A 15,304-nucleotide genomic window follows, 5' to 3' on the forward strand; every position below is an offset into this window, starting at 1 on the left:
CTGCACTGTGTTTGAGCTTTGAAAGCTGCAGGGTGCAAGGCCTCCAGGGAGTGGCTCAGGGGTTATGGCACTGAGTCAAACTTGGCTTAGCGGGGAGAGAGGATGATTGATTAAAAGAAGAGTTTGGCAAATCAGGCATTTTCCTGGTTCTCTGGGACCTGCGTGGGCTCACATGCCCCGCCCCTTGAAGCTCTGCCTCTTCTTGTATCCACAGTGATAAGCAAAACAATCTCAGGGTGAAGCCCTTTGGCTGACCTGCCACATACCGGCCTTGAATTTTGATTTCCCCTGGTTTAAACTGAGGATGTTGGAAGTGGTGCAAAACCTCTGCTAGGTTCCAGGACTCTCTAGCTCAACAGGGAAAAACCCACACGATGGTTGGTCTCTGGGCCCCCTCTTCTGTAATCCCAGCACTTTGGGAGGCTATAGCAGGAGGATTGCTGTGAGTTCAAGATCTGCCTGTGGGCTATATGGGAAACCATTTCAAAACAAACCAAAAGGTTAGTGTGGGTGGAGATTTGGAGCTTCTGTTCCTGCTCCCCAAGATACCTCTGCACAGGATACATGTCCAAACAGATTGTTGCCACATTTGCTTCTGGGTCTTTTTTGCCAACTGTTTTCACTGTCCTCTGATTGGTGACCTGTCGGTAGAGCTGGAACACCAGTGTGATAGAGTAAGAGGTTCCGGCTGGTGAGGCCGAGGTCGAGACCCAAGGAGAGCCTCCCTAAAGATGCCTAGCTCCTCTCTGCCATGGGGCTGTCTTAATGACATCTCTGATGTTCCTCCCAGAGCTAGAGTCAGGAAGTACAGAAGGTAGGTTCCTGGAGCTGATTGGTCTGGATTCCCAAGAAGAATCTTAGAAATGAGGGGGAATGCTCGCCTCCAGCTGCCAAAAATTCTCGCAGTGAAAGATGGGGATACCAGGTAGCCTGGAGAGGAGGCCCCTGTCCGCCCAGACCTAAACCTTCCCTAAACTTCCAAGCTGGGAGGGGGAAGCAAGATTGTTCCTTTTGTGACCACCTTAATCTCAGACTTAGGAGACAGAAGGAAGTGTGGGACGGCTCCACTCATCCCCGGGGGCTGTGGAGTGGCTGGAAGGAGAGACAGACAGGAGTGCAGTAACAGGGATGTGAGAAGATCTGGTAGAGCTGGCTGGTCAGGGACTGGCAGGTGGAGCCAGTTTGAAGGCCTGGTTGCTGATGTCATCTGTCTGCAGCCTGGGGTACTGGGATCTTCCAGGCTCAGAGACCATCTCTACAAGGCCAAGCCTGCTGGGTACCAGAAGTAAGCGAGCGTCTCCAGCTTCGAAATAAATCTGCCCTACAGGGCTGAGAGTGGAAGAGGAACCCCTCTCTGTGCGCTCTGAACTCGCGATGTGGCACGAGTCAGGTTGGTGTGGGGTTCATCGCCGAAAACCTACCGTTTTCACCTCAGCCCCAGGTCTGACAGGACTTGACCCGACCCCCCTCCTATCATGATCTCAGTTCCTAGAAAGGAGAAAGTCCCGCCCCTACTTGGGGACAGCCCCCAGAGACTGGCCTCTTGACCGACAGGGGATGAAGCAACCATCCTACCCCTTTTCCCAGAAGCTCAGCCCCGCCCACCCTCCCCTCATAAACCACTTACCCGGCCCGCCCTACACCTTCCACTCGCGTGGCTGCGTCCAGCCTGTTGGTCCCGTCCCCTACGCCCTGATCTGCTCCACCCGGGCTCGGGACCCAGTGGTGCCATCCCCAACACCGCTGCCAGGTGAGAGGCTCGGGCGTCTATCTCGGTGCTGAGCCACCACAGGTCGTCGTTTGGTGGGACACACAGCCCAAACTCAGAAAGAAGCGCTCGTTAGTGCGCACCTGCTGTGGGTTGAGACCCAGTTTTCATGGGGCCGCTCTGCTTAAGCCTGCTGTGCCCTCTCCACAACTCTGCCTTGAAGTTTGCCCTGACGTGAGGAATGTGGGGTACCTTGCCTCCCGCCCCAATCCACCTACCTGTCTTTATGGGAAGAACTCTGTTAAATGGCCCTAGAGGTTGGACCTCTAAACTGAGAAGCCAGCAGGTGGAGGGACCAGTACGGGGTTTGGGGTTTGGGGCTGTGACAGGTGTCCACTTAGGGAACAGTGCATTTCCTCAGGTGGATCCTCGAGGGTTTCTCCACTGGACATTGTTTTGGGATGAGATTTGAGAGTATCTATAGCAAGGTGAAGAGGTTTTTCTCTGCAGTATGGGGTGCTTTTTTGGGTGACTAAATGGGGTCTTTGGGGGCATCTCTGGGTTAGAATAAAATTATCTCAGTCACCTAGCTGGTACTGAACCAATTTATCTGAAGAGTTTCTGGATGGGTGGGATGGGCATCCTGGGTACAGGAGAGCTGAGTGGGTTAGAACTCCCCTGCCTTTTCTTCGCAGGCACAATGGAAGGTCCTCGCTCAGACACGGGCCGCTGGGGTTGGAACCCCTGGCAGCCCCCTACCACCCCGTCGCCGGAGCCAGAGCCAGAGCCAGACAGACGCTCGCGTTCCCGCCGAGGAGGAGGCCGCTCCTTCTGGGCTCGCTGCTGTGGCTGCTGCTCCTGCGGGAACAGAGCTGATGATGACTGGGGGCCTGAACCATCTGGCTCCAGAAGCCGAGGGTCCAGCTCCCGGGGCGGCCGGAGACCTGAGTCTCGGGGCAGTGCTGTGAACGCAGCTGGAGATGGCACCATCCGAGGTGAGGCTATCTGCCCTGATGGGGGTCTAAGATTTATCCTGGCATCTCCAGCGGGGCTGAAAGACTTCTGGGCGGGGAGGGTAGCGGAGGGGGTCTGGGCTCCTTGTGGACTCTTCACTGACCCAGGAATGTGGTCTACAGAGGGAATGCTGGTTGTGACTGGTGTGGATCTACTGTGTTCACGCTCGGACCAGAACCGCCGAGAGCACCACACGGATGAGTTTGAGTATGATGAGTTGATTGTGCGCCGTGGGCAGCCCTTCCACATGATCCTCATCCTGAACCGAGAATATGAGTCCTCTGATCGCATTGCCCTCGAACTTCTCATCGGTGAGTGGGGCCTGGAATGAGAAGGGTAAAGGCCCAGGGCTTGTTGGAGGAAAGGCTAATGTTAGGTTAAAGAGGTCTTTAGGCTCCTCCTTGTTGCTCCTCATCTCTGCCAAAAGAGGCAGGTGCAGGATTCTTCGTGTTCCCCTAGTGGTGCTCTCTGAGAGGCTTTGGTGCTGCACCTTGCCCAAGCTGGCTTTCCTCAAGCCTCCAGGGGCAGCTACCACATAGCACTTCCTCATCAGGCTGGCCTCTTTGTCTTTCGGCATTGTTGGCTTGGTGTGCCCTTCTTTCTGGGTCTTGCTCGTTCATTCGCCTAGTCCCCATGTGCCCGTCTCTCTGCCAGTCCATGCCATGGCCCAAGGCAGGGGCCTCCCTCACCATGTTGCTTAGTGACCGTTGACTGCCCAGGCTGGTGATTATGCAGCTGCTGGGGGCGGGTGACTCTTCTTACCCTTTGATTAGAGCCCAGCCATGTACACCCCAGCCTCTAATTTCCCAAGTACCCCTACCACCTCCAGAAATGCTCTGAGCTCTAGAAGCCGTGACCCCAGGGTGCAGGCCACACTGACCTCTGATATCCGGAGTGTTCTTTCTTATGGGGCAAATGGACCCAACTTAATTTTCCTTCAGTTCAGTGGGACAGTGCAGGAGTCAGAGGGTGACAGTGGCCCCAGTGTCCTCTCCCTACTTGAGTTCATTGTCGGGGGAACAGGTTTGGGATGTTGGACTGGGGCTCTGCCCTGACACGCAGGAGAGCATGGGGCGGCCACCATGCTGCTCTGAGGAGATTGTCACAGGCTGATGTGGTAACCCTACTTAGGGACATACAAATTGGCTCATAGACCTTTAGGGTGGGGCTGAACCAAGTCTTAGTGTCTCTCCCACTTCCAGCAGCTCTCTCACTACCTAAATGCTGACCTTGTTATTCTAGGAAACAGTCCCGAGGTGGGCAAGGGTACCCACGTGATCATCCCGGTGGGCAGAGGGGGCAGTGATGGCTGGAAGGCCCAAGTGACCAAGACCAGTGGACACAACGTGAACCTGCGTGTCCATACCTCCCCTAATGCCATCATCGGCAAATTTCAACTCACTGTTCGCACACGCTCTGAAGCTGGAGAGTTCCAGTTGCCCTTTGACCCCCGCAATGAGATCTACATCCTCTTCAACCCCTGGTGCCCAGGTAAACCAGCTGGGGTCAAGAGCAGAGGGCAAGTAGGTCAGGGATCCAGATGCCTGAACATCTGGTCATAGGGGAAGACACCCCACTCTCATTGTTCAGGAGAGGAGACAGAGGCCCACTGTAGAAAAGAGACACCCACCTCACTTATTCCGATGAAGGACCCTGGCCACAGCCAACCTTCTTTCTCACCATCCTTCCTTAGAGCGAGCAGTCCTGTCAGGCTAGAAGAATCCCCACCCCCACCTTCTTCTGTGGCTATGAATTCTGTAGACCTGGCTAAAGGGAAGGTAGGGTCCATGTAGAAAACGGATAGAATTTGCTATGTGCTTTTGGGGATACAGAGGACTTGGTGTACGTAGACCATGAGGACTGGCGGCAGGAATATGTGCTTAATGAATCTGGAAGAATCTACTATGGGACAGAAGCACAGATTGGCGAACGGACCTGGAATTACGGCCAGGTATGGCTGGGCTGGGCCTCTGTGCACTCTAGGGAGATGGAAATGAGAGACGCGGTGGACTGGGCAGGATGCCAGCCTGTGGTCTGAGCATCGCTTTGAGGGGCTGTGGTCACCTCTACCCTCCTTGCTTCCAGTTTGATCACGGGGTGCTGGATGCCTGTCTGTACATCCTGGATCGGAGGGGGATGCCATATGGAGGTCGTGGGGACCCAGTCAGTGTCTGCCGGGTCATCTCTGCCATGGTGAGCACTCATATCCGTAAGCCCTTTCTGTGTCTTCCTGCCCTGCCCTTTATGGATTTCCCCCCTAAAGAGAGTATTGAGAGTGAGGGAAATGGGTTCATTCCTCTTTTTCCCTTCCCTGCCTGTACCCCACCACACCTTTCATGCTTTCTGTACCAGCTCCTTTGGAATGTGGGGCCAAGCCCCAAACTTGGCACACCCAGTATTCACATTCCGGCGTTACAGCAAGGGGCGTGGGGGGCAGGTGTGTTGGGGGAAAGTGGGTGGAGTTTAGGCTGGTGTCTAGTTCTTGAGGTTGCAGAGTTAGGGGCTGGGGAATCCAGAAGATCCTGAGCACCTCTCCAAATCCAGCCACACCCTGTCTTTTCCTGGGCAGGTGAACTCCCTGGATGACAATGGAGTCCTGATTGGGAACTGGACTGGCGATTACTCTCGAGGCACCAACCCCTCAGCGTGGGTGGGCAGCGTGGAGATCCTGCTTAGCTACCTACGCACCGGCTATTCTGTCCCCTATGGCCAGTGCTGGGTCTTTGCCGGTGTTACCACCACAGGTAGTAGAGGGAATGGGTCAGGAATAGCCTGTTCTCTGTAAGGAGGGAAGGGTTCCATTTCTGTCCAGCCCAACTGTGGCTACAGGATAGGGTGCCACTAAGGGTGGATGATAGAATGACCTTAATTATCATTAATTAGTGTTAACAACCGAGAGAGGCCTAAGGGAGAGAAAGAAGAAGCAATAGTCAGGGCTTGAGTCCAACAGGTGGCTTTGTAACCCAAACTGCTTTGCAACCCAAAGATACTTGGGTCTTCTGACCCCTAACTCTGGTGGTCCCTCCAAGCTTGGCAAACTCAGCTGCCCTTTCCCTCTTGCTGATGCCACACCTACAGCCAACCTCTGCCCCCGCCCTTAACCCCGGCTCCTCCACAGTGCTGCGATGCCTGGGCCTTGCTACCCGTACGGTCACCAACTTCAACTCCGCACACGACACAGACACATCCCTCACTATGGACATCTACTTCGATGAGAACATGAAGCCACTTGAGCATCTGAACCACGATTCCGTTTGGTGAGCACAGGGCGAGGGATGGCCTGTCACTCGTCGTAAAGATAAAGATGGTCTGAGACTGGGACACTGAGCTGTGGTAGGGATGGGAACTGGGGAGGACCTGAATGGGAACCGCGTGTCCCTCTAGGAACTTCCATGTGTGGAATGACTGCTGGATGAAGAGGCCAGATCTGCCCTCAGGCTTTGATGGGTGGCAGGTTGTGGATGCCACACCCCAGGAGACCAGCAGCGGTAAGGCAGGCCTTGCCCTGACCCTGTCCTCACACCCCCTCCAGTCTCGGCTGGAGAGCCAAGCCCTTTGACTCCACAGATCCCCACATGAACTTATCAACTGAACCACCGTGTAGCCATTAGTTTATTTTCTTCTCTTCATATAGCTACTTGACTTCATTTTATTTTATAATTTATAATGATTAATATACTCAGATAGTTTCAGAGTTAGAGAAGATTCAAGAATATTCAGTAAGAGGTTTCCTTCCTCTGAAAAACCAATTATTCTTGCTTGCTTTTTAACTTACATAGTCCAGATATAGTTAATTAAAGGACATACACTTATGTATATGTCTAAAAAGTCATAATTAGGTCTGGGTTCAATTCCCAGCACACACACACACACACAAAGGTTATAAGTAATATGACCTCCGTATATGGAAGAAAACAGAATTATTGAATACCATAGATGTAAAAGTTATTTATCTTCTATTAGATGTTTATAAAGTAAATTTCTATTCTAGGGGGGTTCCCACCCTAAAACCTGATCATCAAAACTGATCCATCAGAATTCCCAAGGATGGGTGTATCTATTTCTTCCCAGTCCTGGTTTTGAACCTGGGGCCTTGAGCATGCTCTGGAAGTCTTTACTACTAGGCTACACCCGTGTTTTTCACTCTCTGTTTCAAAAATTCCCTTGGTGATTCTTAAGGTCCCCCATGTTTGGGACACTGGTAAATGGTGACTCTTGTAGGTATCATAACTTTGTTTGGGTCTCCTCCAGGAGAATGAACCCTAGTCTCCCTTTTGCTCCCCTGTTCACCGCATACATGTACAGTATACAGAAATCAGGGCTCAGACAGGTTAAAAGGAAATAGCTCTATAACCCTGACATGACCTGGGATGACATGACCTGTCAGCTGCTTATCTCTTATTACTCTCCATAGAAGTGATACCTGATGTCTGCTCTGCTCTCACAGCCTCCTCTCCCTCTGGCTTTCAGTCTACCTGCAGGTAACATGGCCCGTCCCACCAGCTGCTTCTTCTCGCCTCCCCTTTCCTCGAGTACATAGCCTTGACCTAACTTGCATTCTTCTTCTGTTCACTTCCCAGACCACTCCCTGTCAATCATCTATGGAAAAGGGGTCCTGGGTTGCATAACCCAGCAATGCTTGCAGGGTACTGGGAAACTTGACCTCTGGTTCAGCTCTAAGAAATAATGGGGTAGATGTCAGGCAGAGCTCTGGGCAGAATGGCCAGGACCTAAGTCTACCATGGTTACTTCTTGGACAAGTGATATTGGCAAGGAAGCATCTTTGTATGTCATGTTCTTGAATAGAATACTGTGTGTATACACCACATGGTGTGGATGGATGGACACGTGTCTCAAAGAGGACTAGTAGCATGCCTACAACAGTATAGCCACTGGGTAAATAGAAGCTGTTTCCAGCTGCCTTATAAGACAGGGCAGCTACCTCACTGGCTGAGCCTGTTTCCCCATCTGGAAAAGGAGGCCAGAGCATTCAGTGTTAGGATCCTTTCCTGTTGGATAGCCCTCACTTCCTGTTTGCACTTACTGTCCCAGCCAACCTATTGCAGCCAGTTCACCGTCTCTCGGAAGCCCTCCTGAGTACAATAAGGACAGTCTCTTCTTTCCCATCACCCTTCTCGCTTCCCAGTAAAGAGGTCAGAGTGTGCTGCACAGTGGAGGTGTTTCTGAAATAGTGATGGTAGCGTACTGCTCTCTCAGCCAGCCAGAACCAATGTGGGCCCTGAACTGACTGTGAGGAAAGATTGGGGGAGGGGGGCCCTGAACTCTGCGGATGGTGGACAGAGCAGCCAGCCAGTGCAGAGGGTGTGCCGACAGCCTGGCTCTTAGGCTGTCTGTCCAGCTGTTAAGCGGGCTGTCCCTGACCCCTCCCACTCCCACCATGCCTCTGGGCCTCCTTAGACCCATCACCTGCCTCACTTCCCAGGCATCTTCTGCTGCGGCCCCTGCTCGGTGGAGTCCATCAAGAATGGCTTGGTCTACATGAAGTATGACACACCCTTCATTTTCGCCGAGGTGAGGGCTGGGCTCCCGGTGCCTCCTCAGCAGTCTGAAGCAACCAGAGCCCTGGCTTCGGTCCTGAGTCCTCTGGTCCTGACTTCACCGCTGACTGACTAGCTGTGTAACCTTGGGCAAGTCACTCACTCTAGAGTCTTAGTTTCCTCAGCTGTAAAAAGGAGATAATAATGGCTGCCTTGCTTCCTGTACTCAGGATCAAAAGAGATAATGGATATGAGGCTGCTTCATAAGTTGTAAAGCCAGCGAATAACCATAAGGGAAAACTGTTATTAATGCCAAAATGGGCTACAAGGAGCCTCCTAGACCAGCTTCCTCCCTGCTCTTTGACTATGGCTGGTTCAGTTTGCCTGCAGCTCCTGGGGCTGAGGGAAGAAGGCTCTGGGGGTCAGGCCCACTATAGTCCTGCTATTCTCTGCTCTCCCACAGGTTAACAGTGATAAGGTGTACTGGCAGCGACAGGATGATGGTAGCTTCAAGATTGTGTATGTGGAGGAAAAAGCCATTGGCACGCTCATTGTCACAAAGGCAATCAGCTCCAATATGCGGGAGGACATCACCCACATCTATAAGCACCCAGAAGGTAACATTCTTCCAGCCCAGCCAGCCAGCTCCTGGCTGAGGGTTCCTGAAGAGCATTGGCGTACCCCGGCAATGGCTGGAACTCACCGCTGACTTCAACCCTCAGGCTCAGATGCAGAGCGGAGGGCTGTGGAGAAGGCTGCCGCCCATGGCAGCAAACCCAACGTGTATGCCACCCGGGACTCTGCTGAGGACGTGGCAATGCAGGTGGAGGCACAGGACGCTGTGATGGGACAGGATCTGGCAGTCTCCGTGGTGCTGACCAATCGCGGCAGTAGCCGCCGCACCGTAAAGCTGCACCTCTACCTCTCTGTTACCTACTACACTGGTGTCACTGGGCCTACCTTCAAGGAGACCAAGAAGGAAGTGGCACTAGCCCCAGGAGCCTGTAAGTGCTCCCTCCCCAGCCCTGCTCCTATATGATGCTCCCTCCCTGCCCTGTCCCTAGATGGTGCTTTCTCCCCAGTCCTGCCCCGGATGGTGCTTTCCCATCTCTATCTCCTGGAGAGTGCTTTCTCCCCAGCCCTGTCCCTAGATGGTGCTCCCTCCTTGGCCCTGCCCCAAGATGGTGCTCCCTCCCCAGCCCTGCCCCTAGATGGTGCTCCCTCCCCAGCCCTGCCTCTGGGTGTCCAAGCATGTTGGCTTTGGACATGGAGGCCCTAAAGCAACAGGGAGCCCTTCTGGGAGGCTGGATTTGGGGGAAAGGCCTGTGATTGCTATGCATTCTCTTCCCAGCGGACTCTGTGACCATGCCTGTGACCTACAAGGAATACAGGGCCCACCTCGTGGACCAGGGGGCAATGTTGCTCAATGTCTCAGGTCACGTCAAGGAAAGTGGGCAGGTATTAGCTAAGCAGCACACTTTCCGTTTGCGCACCCCAGACCTCTCTCTTACGGTGAGTGTGACTTTCTGGTGCCAAGGGGTGGATAGAGAACAGAAGCCTGAGGCTAAGGGAAATGATGGGCAAGCCTGAAGCAGGTTGCCCTGATGAGCCCCAGGAAGTTAGGGACCAGACCTGACCTTGGTCTCCTCATCTGTAAAACAGGTTCTCAGGTCTGAGTCCATGGCAGCCTCGAGGTGTAGAGTGGATATGAGTTTCCTCCCTGATATTTGAGGTGGTTTCTTTCAGGGACAGAAATGTGGGACTCGGCGAGATTTCAATTCTAACATGTTTCTCCTCTGGGTGCAAAGTATGGGCCCTACATGTTTGGTCAGGGTCTCTGATAAAGTCTCCGTTTCCCTCAGTTACTGGGCGCAGCAGTAGTTGGCCAGGAATGTGAAGTACAGATCGTGTTCAAGAACCCCCTGCCTACCACCCTCACCAACGTCGTTTTCCGGCTTGAAGGTTCTGGGTTACAGAGACCCAAGGTCCTCAACGTTGGGTGAGTCTGGCTTCTCTAACGCTGCTGCTACCCTACTTTCCTCCCAGGCTGCCCCGAGCCTCAGTTTTGCTTTTCTTTCTGGTCAGGACCCCACAGAGCAGCTTGGGGCCAGCTAGCAGTCTCTGGCAACTCAGGTCAACTCAGCCCAGTATTCAAGACCTGCTGAGTGCCTCGTGTTGCTCTATGTCCCTGCCCTGCCTCACCTTCTAATTAGGGAGCTGAAGCTCACATGGGAATCATTAGGAGCCCATCCCTAACATTTGGCAAATATGGAAATGTTGACCATGCACTTTCAGGAATATTATCTCATTTGGAGATCATGCAGGCCCTTTAAAGTACATTAGAGATCGTCATATAATTAAACGGAGAGCTGGGAACTCTAAAGGCTTAGGTTCGAGCCCTGCTGCATGCTCCTGACTAGGTCTCCCTGGCCAGGTGCCTTTGTTCATCTAAGCCCAGTGACGATAACAAAGCCTCTGGGCTAGTTAGTCCAGCATGTGGTTTAGTCAGTCTCCACTACTGGGCTAGTTAGTCCAGCATGTGGTTTAGTCAGTCTCCACTACTAGTTACTTTTTCATTGTTGCCCTCATGCCCCACCTTGTGAATGGCTAAGCCTCATTCCACAGCTCATGAGGGCAAGCAGGCTCTCTTTCCCCTTCAGGAGCACAAACCACCATACACTTGGCTTGTTCAGTGGTTGGTGCCATGAGAACAGAGGAGCCTCTCTCAGAGAGAAGTGAGCCCTGACTCCTGACCCTCAGCCAGCTTGGATCTGATCTCCGCTGGTGTGGCTCTGGGCCTAGTGAGGGCACATAACACTCATGTTCTGTGCCTGTTGCTGTCACCTGGCACAGACACTTGTTACTCATCCCTCCCAGGAAAAGCATGGTGGGAAGGAGAGGGCAGATCGTCTAAACCAGCTTTCTTCTGATAGGAGTGGGTGTCCTGTTCTAAGAGAGGGGCTGTGAGAGGGCCTTTACCTAGCCTGCCTTTCCCCTCATTACCTTATGCTGGTGGCCATGACTTTTGTTATCAGGCCAAAGGTGAGTTTATGGTCTTGTTCTTTGGCCTAGCCTGGGACTCAGAGGCTTTGATATCACAAAGTAGCACCAAGTAGACCCTACAAGGGTCCCTAGCAGCTCAGATGGCAGGGGGTAAGATGTGTCCAGGGATATCAGTCAGCTGCATTCACACCACAGTGGAAGGAGTCTCGTCTTCAGCTCCCTAGAGGCATACACCCTGGCCTCTCAAGGCCTTTGACTCTTGTGATGCTCCCCGTAGAAGGACAGGACCACTGTGCTAGGTGCTAGGACAGCTGGCCTCTGTTTTGTGTGCAGGGCTTGCATGGTATCCTGGTGCCACCCTCTCAGTCAAGGTCTCCACTGCAGGAGCTGGGTGATGCCTGATCTGGCAGTCTTCCTGAACACTCTGCTGCTTCTTAGTCGCTAAGATCCTAGAGCAGAGAGCCTCCAGGACACTTGGTAGCCTCAAGGGGATATATCAGATTCCAAGATGGGTGTTGCTTTGCCTCTCATTTACACATCAAAGGCTGTGGTATGGAACCCAATTATACCACAAGGTATGCCACCCCAGCCTGGTGACTGGCCACTTAATAAACATTCCAGGACTCACTCCTCCGGTTGGCTGTGTCACCAGGGAGGCTGGAAGTTCTTGGGAATTCCCCCAGAACCGGAATCACACTCTGGCAACTTTAGTGACAGCTGTCCATTTGCTAAGAGAACATTTAGCTTTAAGGAAAAGGCTGAAGCAATTTAGAGTTAAAATTAATTACCAAGGAAAACAAACAGGTAGACAATAATGTCTGTATCATTTAGAAATTATGCATACCACAAAGGGGATATGGGTGCATGCACCTGCCTGTGATGGATGGAGGGGAAGGAGGAAGATACGGAGCTCTGGGATGGCTATGGCCAAGGAGAGTTTTATTACCAACCAGCTGGGATGTTAAGGGACATCCCAGCTTTTGCAGCTGACTTGCTCTCAGCTCAAACTCAAAAACAGGGGTGTGGCAAGGGCCTCACCTGGGCTATAAGAACATTTCCTGGGCTAGGGAAGATTCTGATGTTCCTCCCTGGAAGCTAGATAGCAGGGTTTTGTTTAGAGGAAGTGGGAATAATGTTAGTGGTTGTAATCTAAGTTTGCTTCTGACATATTACAACTCAATTATAGTAGACTTTTGAAGGTTACTGTATGACTAAGCAACCTTTAACCTTCCATCTATAGAGAAATGAGGAAAAATAAGAACACAAATATTTAGCCAGTCAAAGCATAACCTGTTGAATTATAGACTTAATTTTTTACTTCCTGTCATGACACCCACCCAGCCACATCATCTCACTGTGCACTCATTCTGTCTTATGAACCAGCAAGTGAGGACCAAAGAAGTAACTTGTCCTAAACACTGGTCCAGAGAAACCTCAGAAATAGCCGCCAAGCTAAGTGCTTCATTCCAAAGAACCCTAATCTTCAGAATTAAGAGATGCTGGCTCATTCTTTTGGCAGACTACTGTGTGGGATTTAGTGCCAAAAAGGGGGACCCCAAGGCAAGCTTGGATTGGACTGGGAATAAGAAGTACAAGTTTATGAAGAATCAGGAGGTAATCTAACAGTCATGAACTGACTCCATATAAATGAACATGTTCTTATTTAACGTGCACTGTGTCAGGTAGGATGATAAATACCTGTAATTATCGTACTGGAGAGGCCGAGACCCAAGGGTTGAAAACACAAGGCCCGTCTCCATCACATGGTAAATGTGAGACCAGTCTGGGCTACATGAGACCTTTTCTAAAGATCCTGTAAGTAAAAGAATTAAGTATGTAGACTGAAGGAAGAGCCTAGAAAAAAAGAGATTCATTTTCTTGGGGACAGAAAGCACTCAGGGGGCCCTTGTGAGGCAATGCTGTGAGCCAGGACTTGGAGAAAGAGTAGGGATGAAGTTGGCAGAACTCGGAGCTCAGGGCAGACACTACCATCACTGCAGAACATGGTGGAGGTGACTTTGGGCAAGGAGAGTTAACTCCATGGGGCTGGTCCAGAGGAAGAATGGTGGGGTGATGCAGCAGGTGGGAGCTGAGTCAGAATGAGCCTGTATGGCAGGTTAGGGAGTTGACGTCTCTTTCAGAAGTGCCAAGGAAGCCCAACCCTTGAGGGATTTAGTTCACTTCCCAGGGATTAGCAGACTGGAGGAAAGGTGAGGCCAGGGAGTCAGGATCCCCAGAGGTGTTCTGGGAATATATGTTCAGAGCTCTCTGAGGAGAGGACGACACTGGTGTTAGGTCACACACATAACACACACAGATATGAGAATATGTCATTTTAAAAATGTCAATTGTCTGCCAGGCAGTGGTGGCACACGGATCTCCGTGAGTTCAAGGCCAGCTTGGTCTACAAGAGCTAGTTCCAGGACAGTTAGGACTGTTACACAGAGACCCTGTCTTGAAAAACAAACGAAACAAAACAAAACAAAAATAAAAAAAAATTGGGGCGACCTTTTCCACGGATAACATCCTTCTGTTAATTTAGTACATGAAGCTGTGCCTTGTGGGGACAACTGTGTCCCATTTCTTTAGCTTGCTATTCTGGCAAAACTGACAGCATTTGAGATCCTGGCTGGGCCTCCAGGTCTTGCTCTAAAGTTCCCTTGGCCTTGAAACCCTTGTGAGGAGGTGTGGTTTACAGCAGGAGCAGCGGGAATGAAAGCAGTCGAGGCTGCTGCCTGCTGGAGATTATTAGTAGTCTCTGTTCAGTGGGAACAGGAGTGGAGGAGGCCAGGTGCTGAGGAGACTTTAGTGCAGGCAGCTGGGTGTGGAGGTGGCCTGGGGTGGAGGCTCTGTCCAGGCTGTGGGTGTAGATTCCAGCTGAACTCAGAAAGGCCTGGATGGCCCCACCTCTTGCTCTTTCCTTCCTGGCCACTCTGGGCCAATGTTTGCTGTTGACTTTACCCTTAGTTACTCAAGGCTTATGATACTGTCTCTGTCTACAGGGATATTGGGGGTAACGAGACAGTCACACTGCGCCAGACCTTTGTGCCTGTGCGACCAGGCCCCCGCCAGCTCATTGCCAGTCTGGACAGCCCACAGCTCTCCCAAGTACATGGTGTCATCCAAGTGGACGTGGCCCCAGCCTCTGGAGGCCGTGGTTTCTCAGATGCTGGAGGTGACAGTCGCCTAGAGGAGAGCATACCAATGGCATCTCGAGGTGGAGCTTAGCCCTGGGCCAGGAGCAATGGAACTGGAATCAGATGAACAAGGACATTACCCCCAACATGGGGGACCACCACAAAGTAGCTCCCCAGGCTCAGGAAGGAAGGCTGGGGCACCTGGGGAAGCAGTCGATCTTCACCTGTGATGATAATAAACTATTGTTTCTTTTTTTTTAATGAAGATGCTATTTAGTACACCTGTCAATCTAGGCCAAGAAATATGGAATCACACTGTATCAGAGATTTATTTGGCAATTTTTGGGACCCATGGTTCTGAGAATTGTGGCTGGGAAGTAACAGTGCCATCTCAGCCAATCGTGAGAAAGCCTGCTTAGTTTCTTGGCCACCACACCTAGCCCAAACTGTGTTTTGAAATATTCTTGAATAAATTGGGCCTGATAGCACAGGCCTGTGATCCCGGTTGCTTGGGAATTTGAGGATCTAAAGTTTAAGACCTGCTTGAGTCACAGCATGAGTTCAAGGTCAGCCTAGGTAACTTAGGGAGGACCTGTCTCAAAATCTGAAAAGAGCACTGAGCTCAGGAATATGAGCAGTGTTTGCTTGCTATGCTTAAAGCCCTTGTACTAGAAAAAAAACTCAAAAAATTTGTATAGAAGTAATTAATTATGCTCATTGTTGAAAGTTAACAGAAATAATAGGATCAGCAAGGTGAGCCCATAGGTGAAGGTGCTGTCACCAAGATTGATGACCAAAGTTTTATCCCAGAACCCACAGGGTAGAAGGAGGGAGCCCGTTCCAGCTCCCACAAGCTGCCCTCTGACCTCCACATATGCACCACACGGCAGCATTCAGAAAGTAAAGGCAGAAGAATCATGAGTTTGGGTTACACATCAAGACCC

General features: G+C 51.6%; 1 protein-coding gene across 3 annotated transcripts; it reads left to right on the forward strand.

Moving 5' to 3' along the window:
* The first annotated feature begins 689 nt into the window (after positions 1 to 689).
* On the forward strand, positions 690 to 14,621 carry Tgm1 (transglutaminase 1). 3 transcript variants are annotated; one of them, XM_038310275.2, is made up of 16 exons: positions 690 to 814; positions 1,218 to 1,390; positions 2,404 to 2,703; positions 2,845 to 3,033; positions 3,965 to 4,213; positions 4,555 to 4,673; positions 4,808 to 4,915; positions 5,292 to 5,466; positions 5,841 to 5,979; positions 6,107 to 6,210; positions 8,166 to 8,254; positions 8,684 to 8,837; positions 8,943 to 9,224; positions 9,572 to 9,732; positions 10,083 to 10,219; positions 14,226 to 14,621. In XM_038310275.2, the coding sequence occupies exons 2-16, from the start codon at positions 1,375 to 1,377 to the stop codon at positions 14,449 to 14,451; spliced, it is 2,448 nt and encodes an 815-aa protein (XP_038166203.1). In that variant the 5' UTR covers positions 690 to 814; positions 1,218 to 1,374; the 3' UTR covers positions 14,452 to 14,621. The 3 variants fall into 3 exon arrangements, with proteins under 3 accessions (XP_038166203.1, XP_038166204.1, XP_038166205.1); XM_038310276.2 differs by having other exon boundaries at positions 702 to 814; positions 1,241 to 1,390; XM_038310277.2 differs by lacking the exons at positions 690 to 814; positions 1,218 to 1,390 and adding an exon at positions 1,636 to 1,750.
* Positions 14,622 to 15,304: the final 683 nt, after the last annotated feature.

Source organism: Arvicola amphibius, chromosome 13, assembly GCF_903992535.2.
Source record: "Arvicola amphibius chromosome 13, mArvAmp1.2, whole genome shotgun sequence".
NCBI classification, from domain to species: domain Eukaryota; kingdom Metazoa; phylum Chordata; class Mammalia; order Rodentia; family Cricetidae; genus Arvicola; species Arvicola amphibius.

Coding starts and splice junctions, on each gene's coding strand:
- Tgm1 (XM_038310275.2), top strand. Junction 4,916..5,291: donor GCCGGGTCATCTCTGCCATG/GTGAGCACTCAT, acceptor TTTCCTGGGCAG/GTGAACTCCCTGGATGACAA. Junction 9,733..10,082: donor CCCCAGACCTCTCTCTTACG/GTGAGTGTGACT, acceptor CGTTTCCCTCAG/TTACTGGGCGCAGCAGTAGT.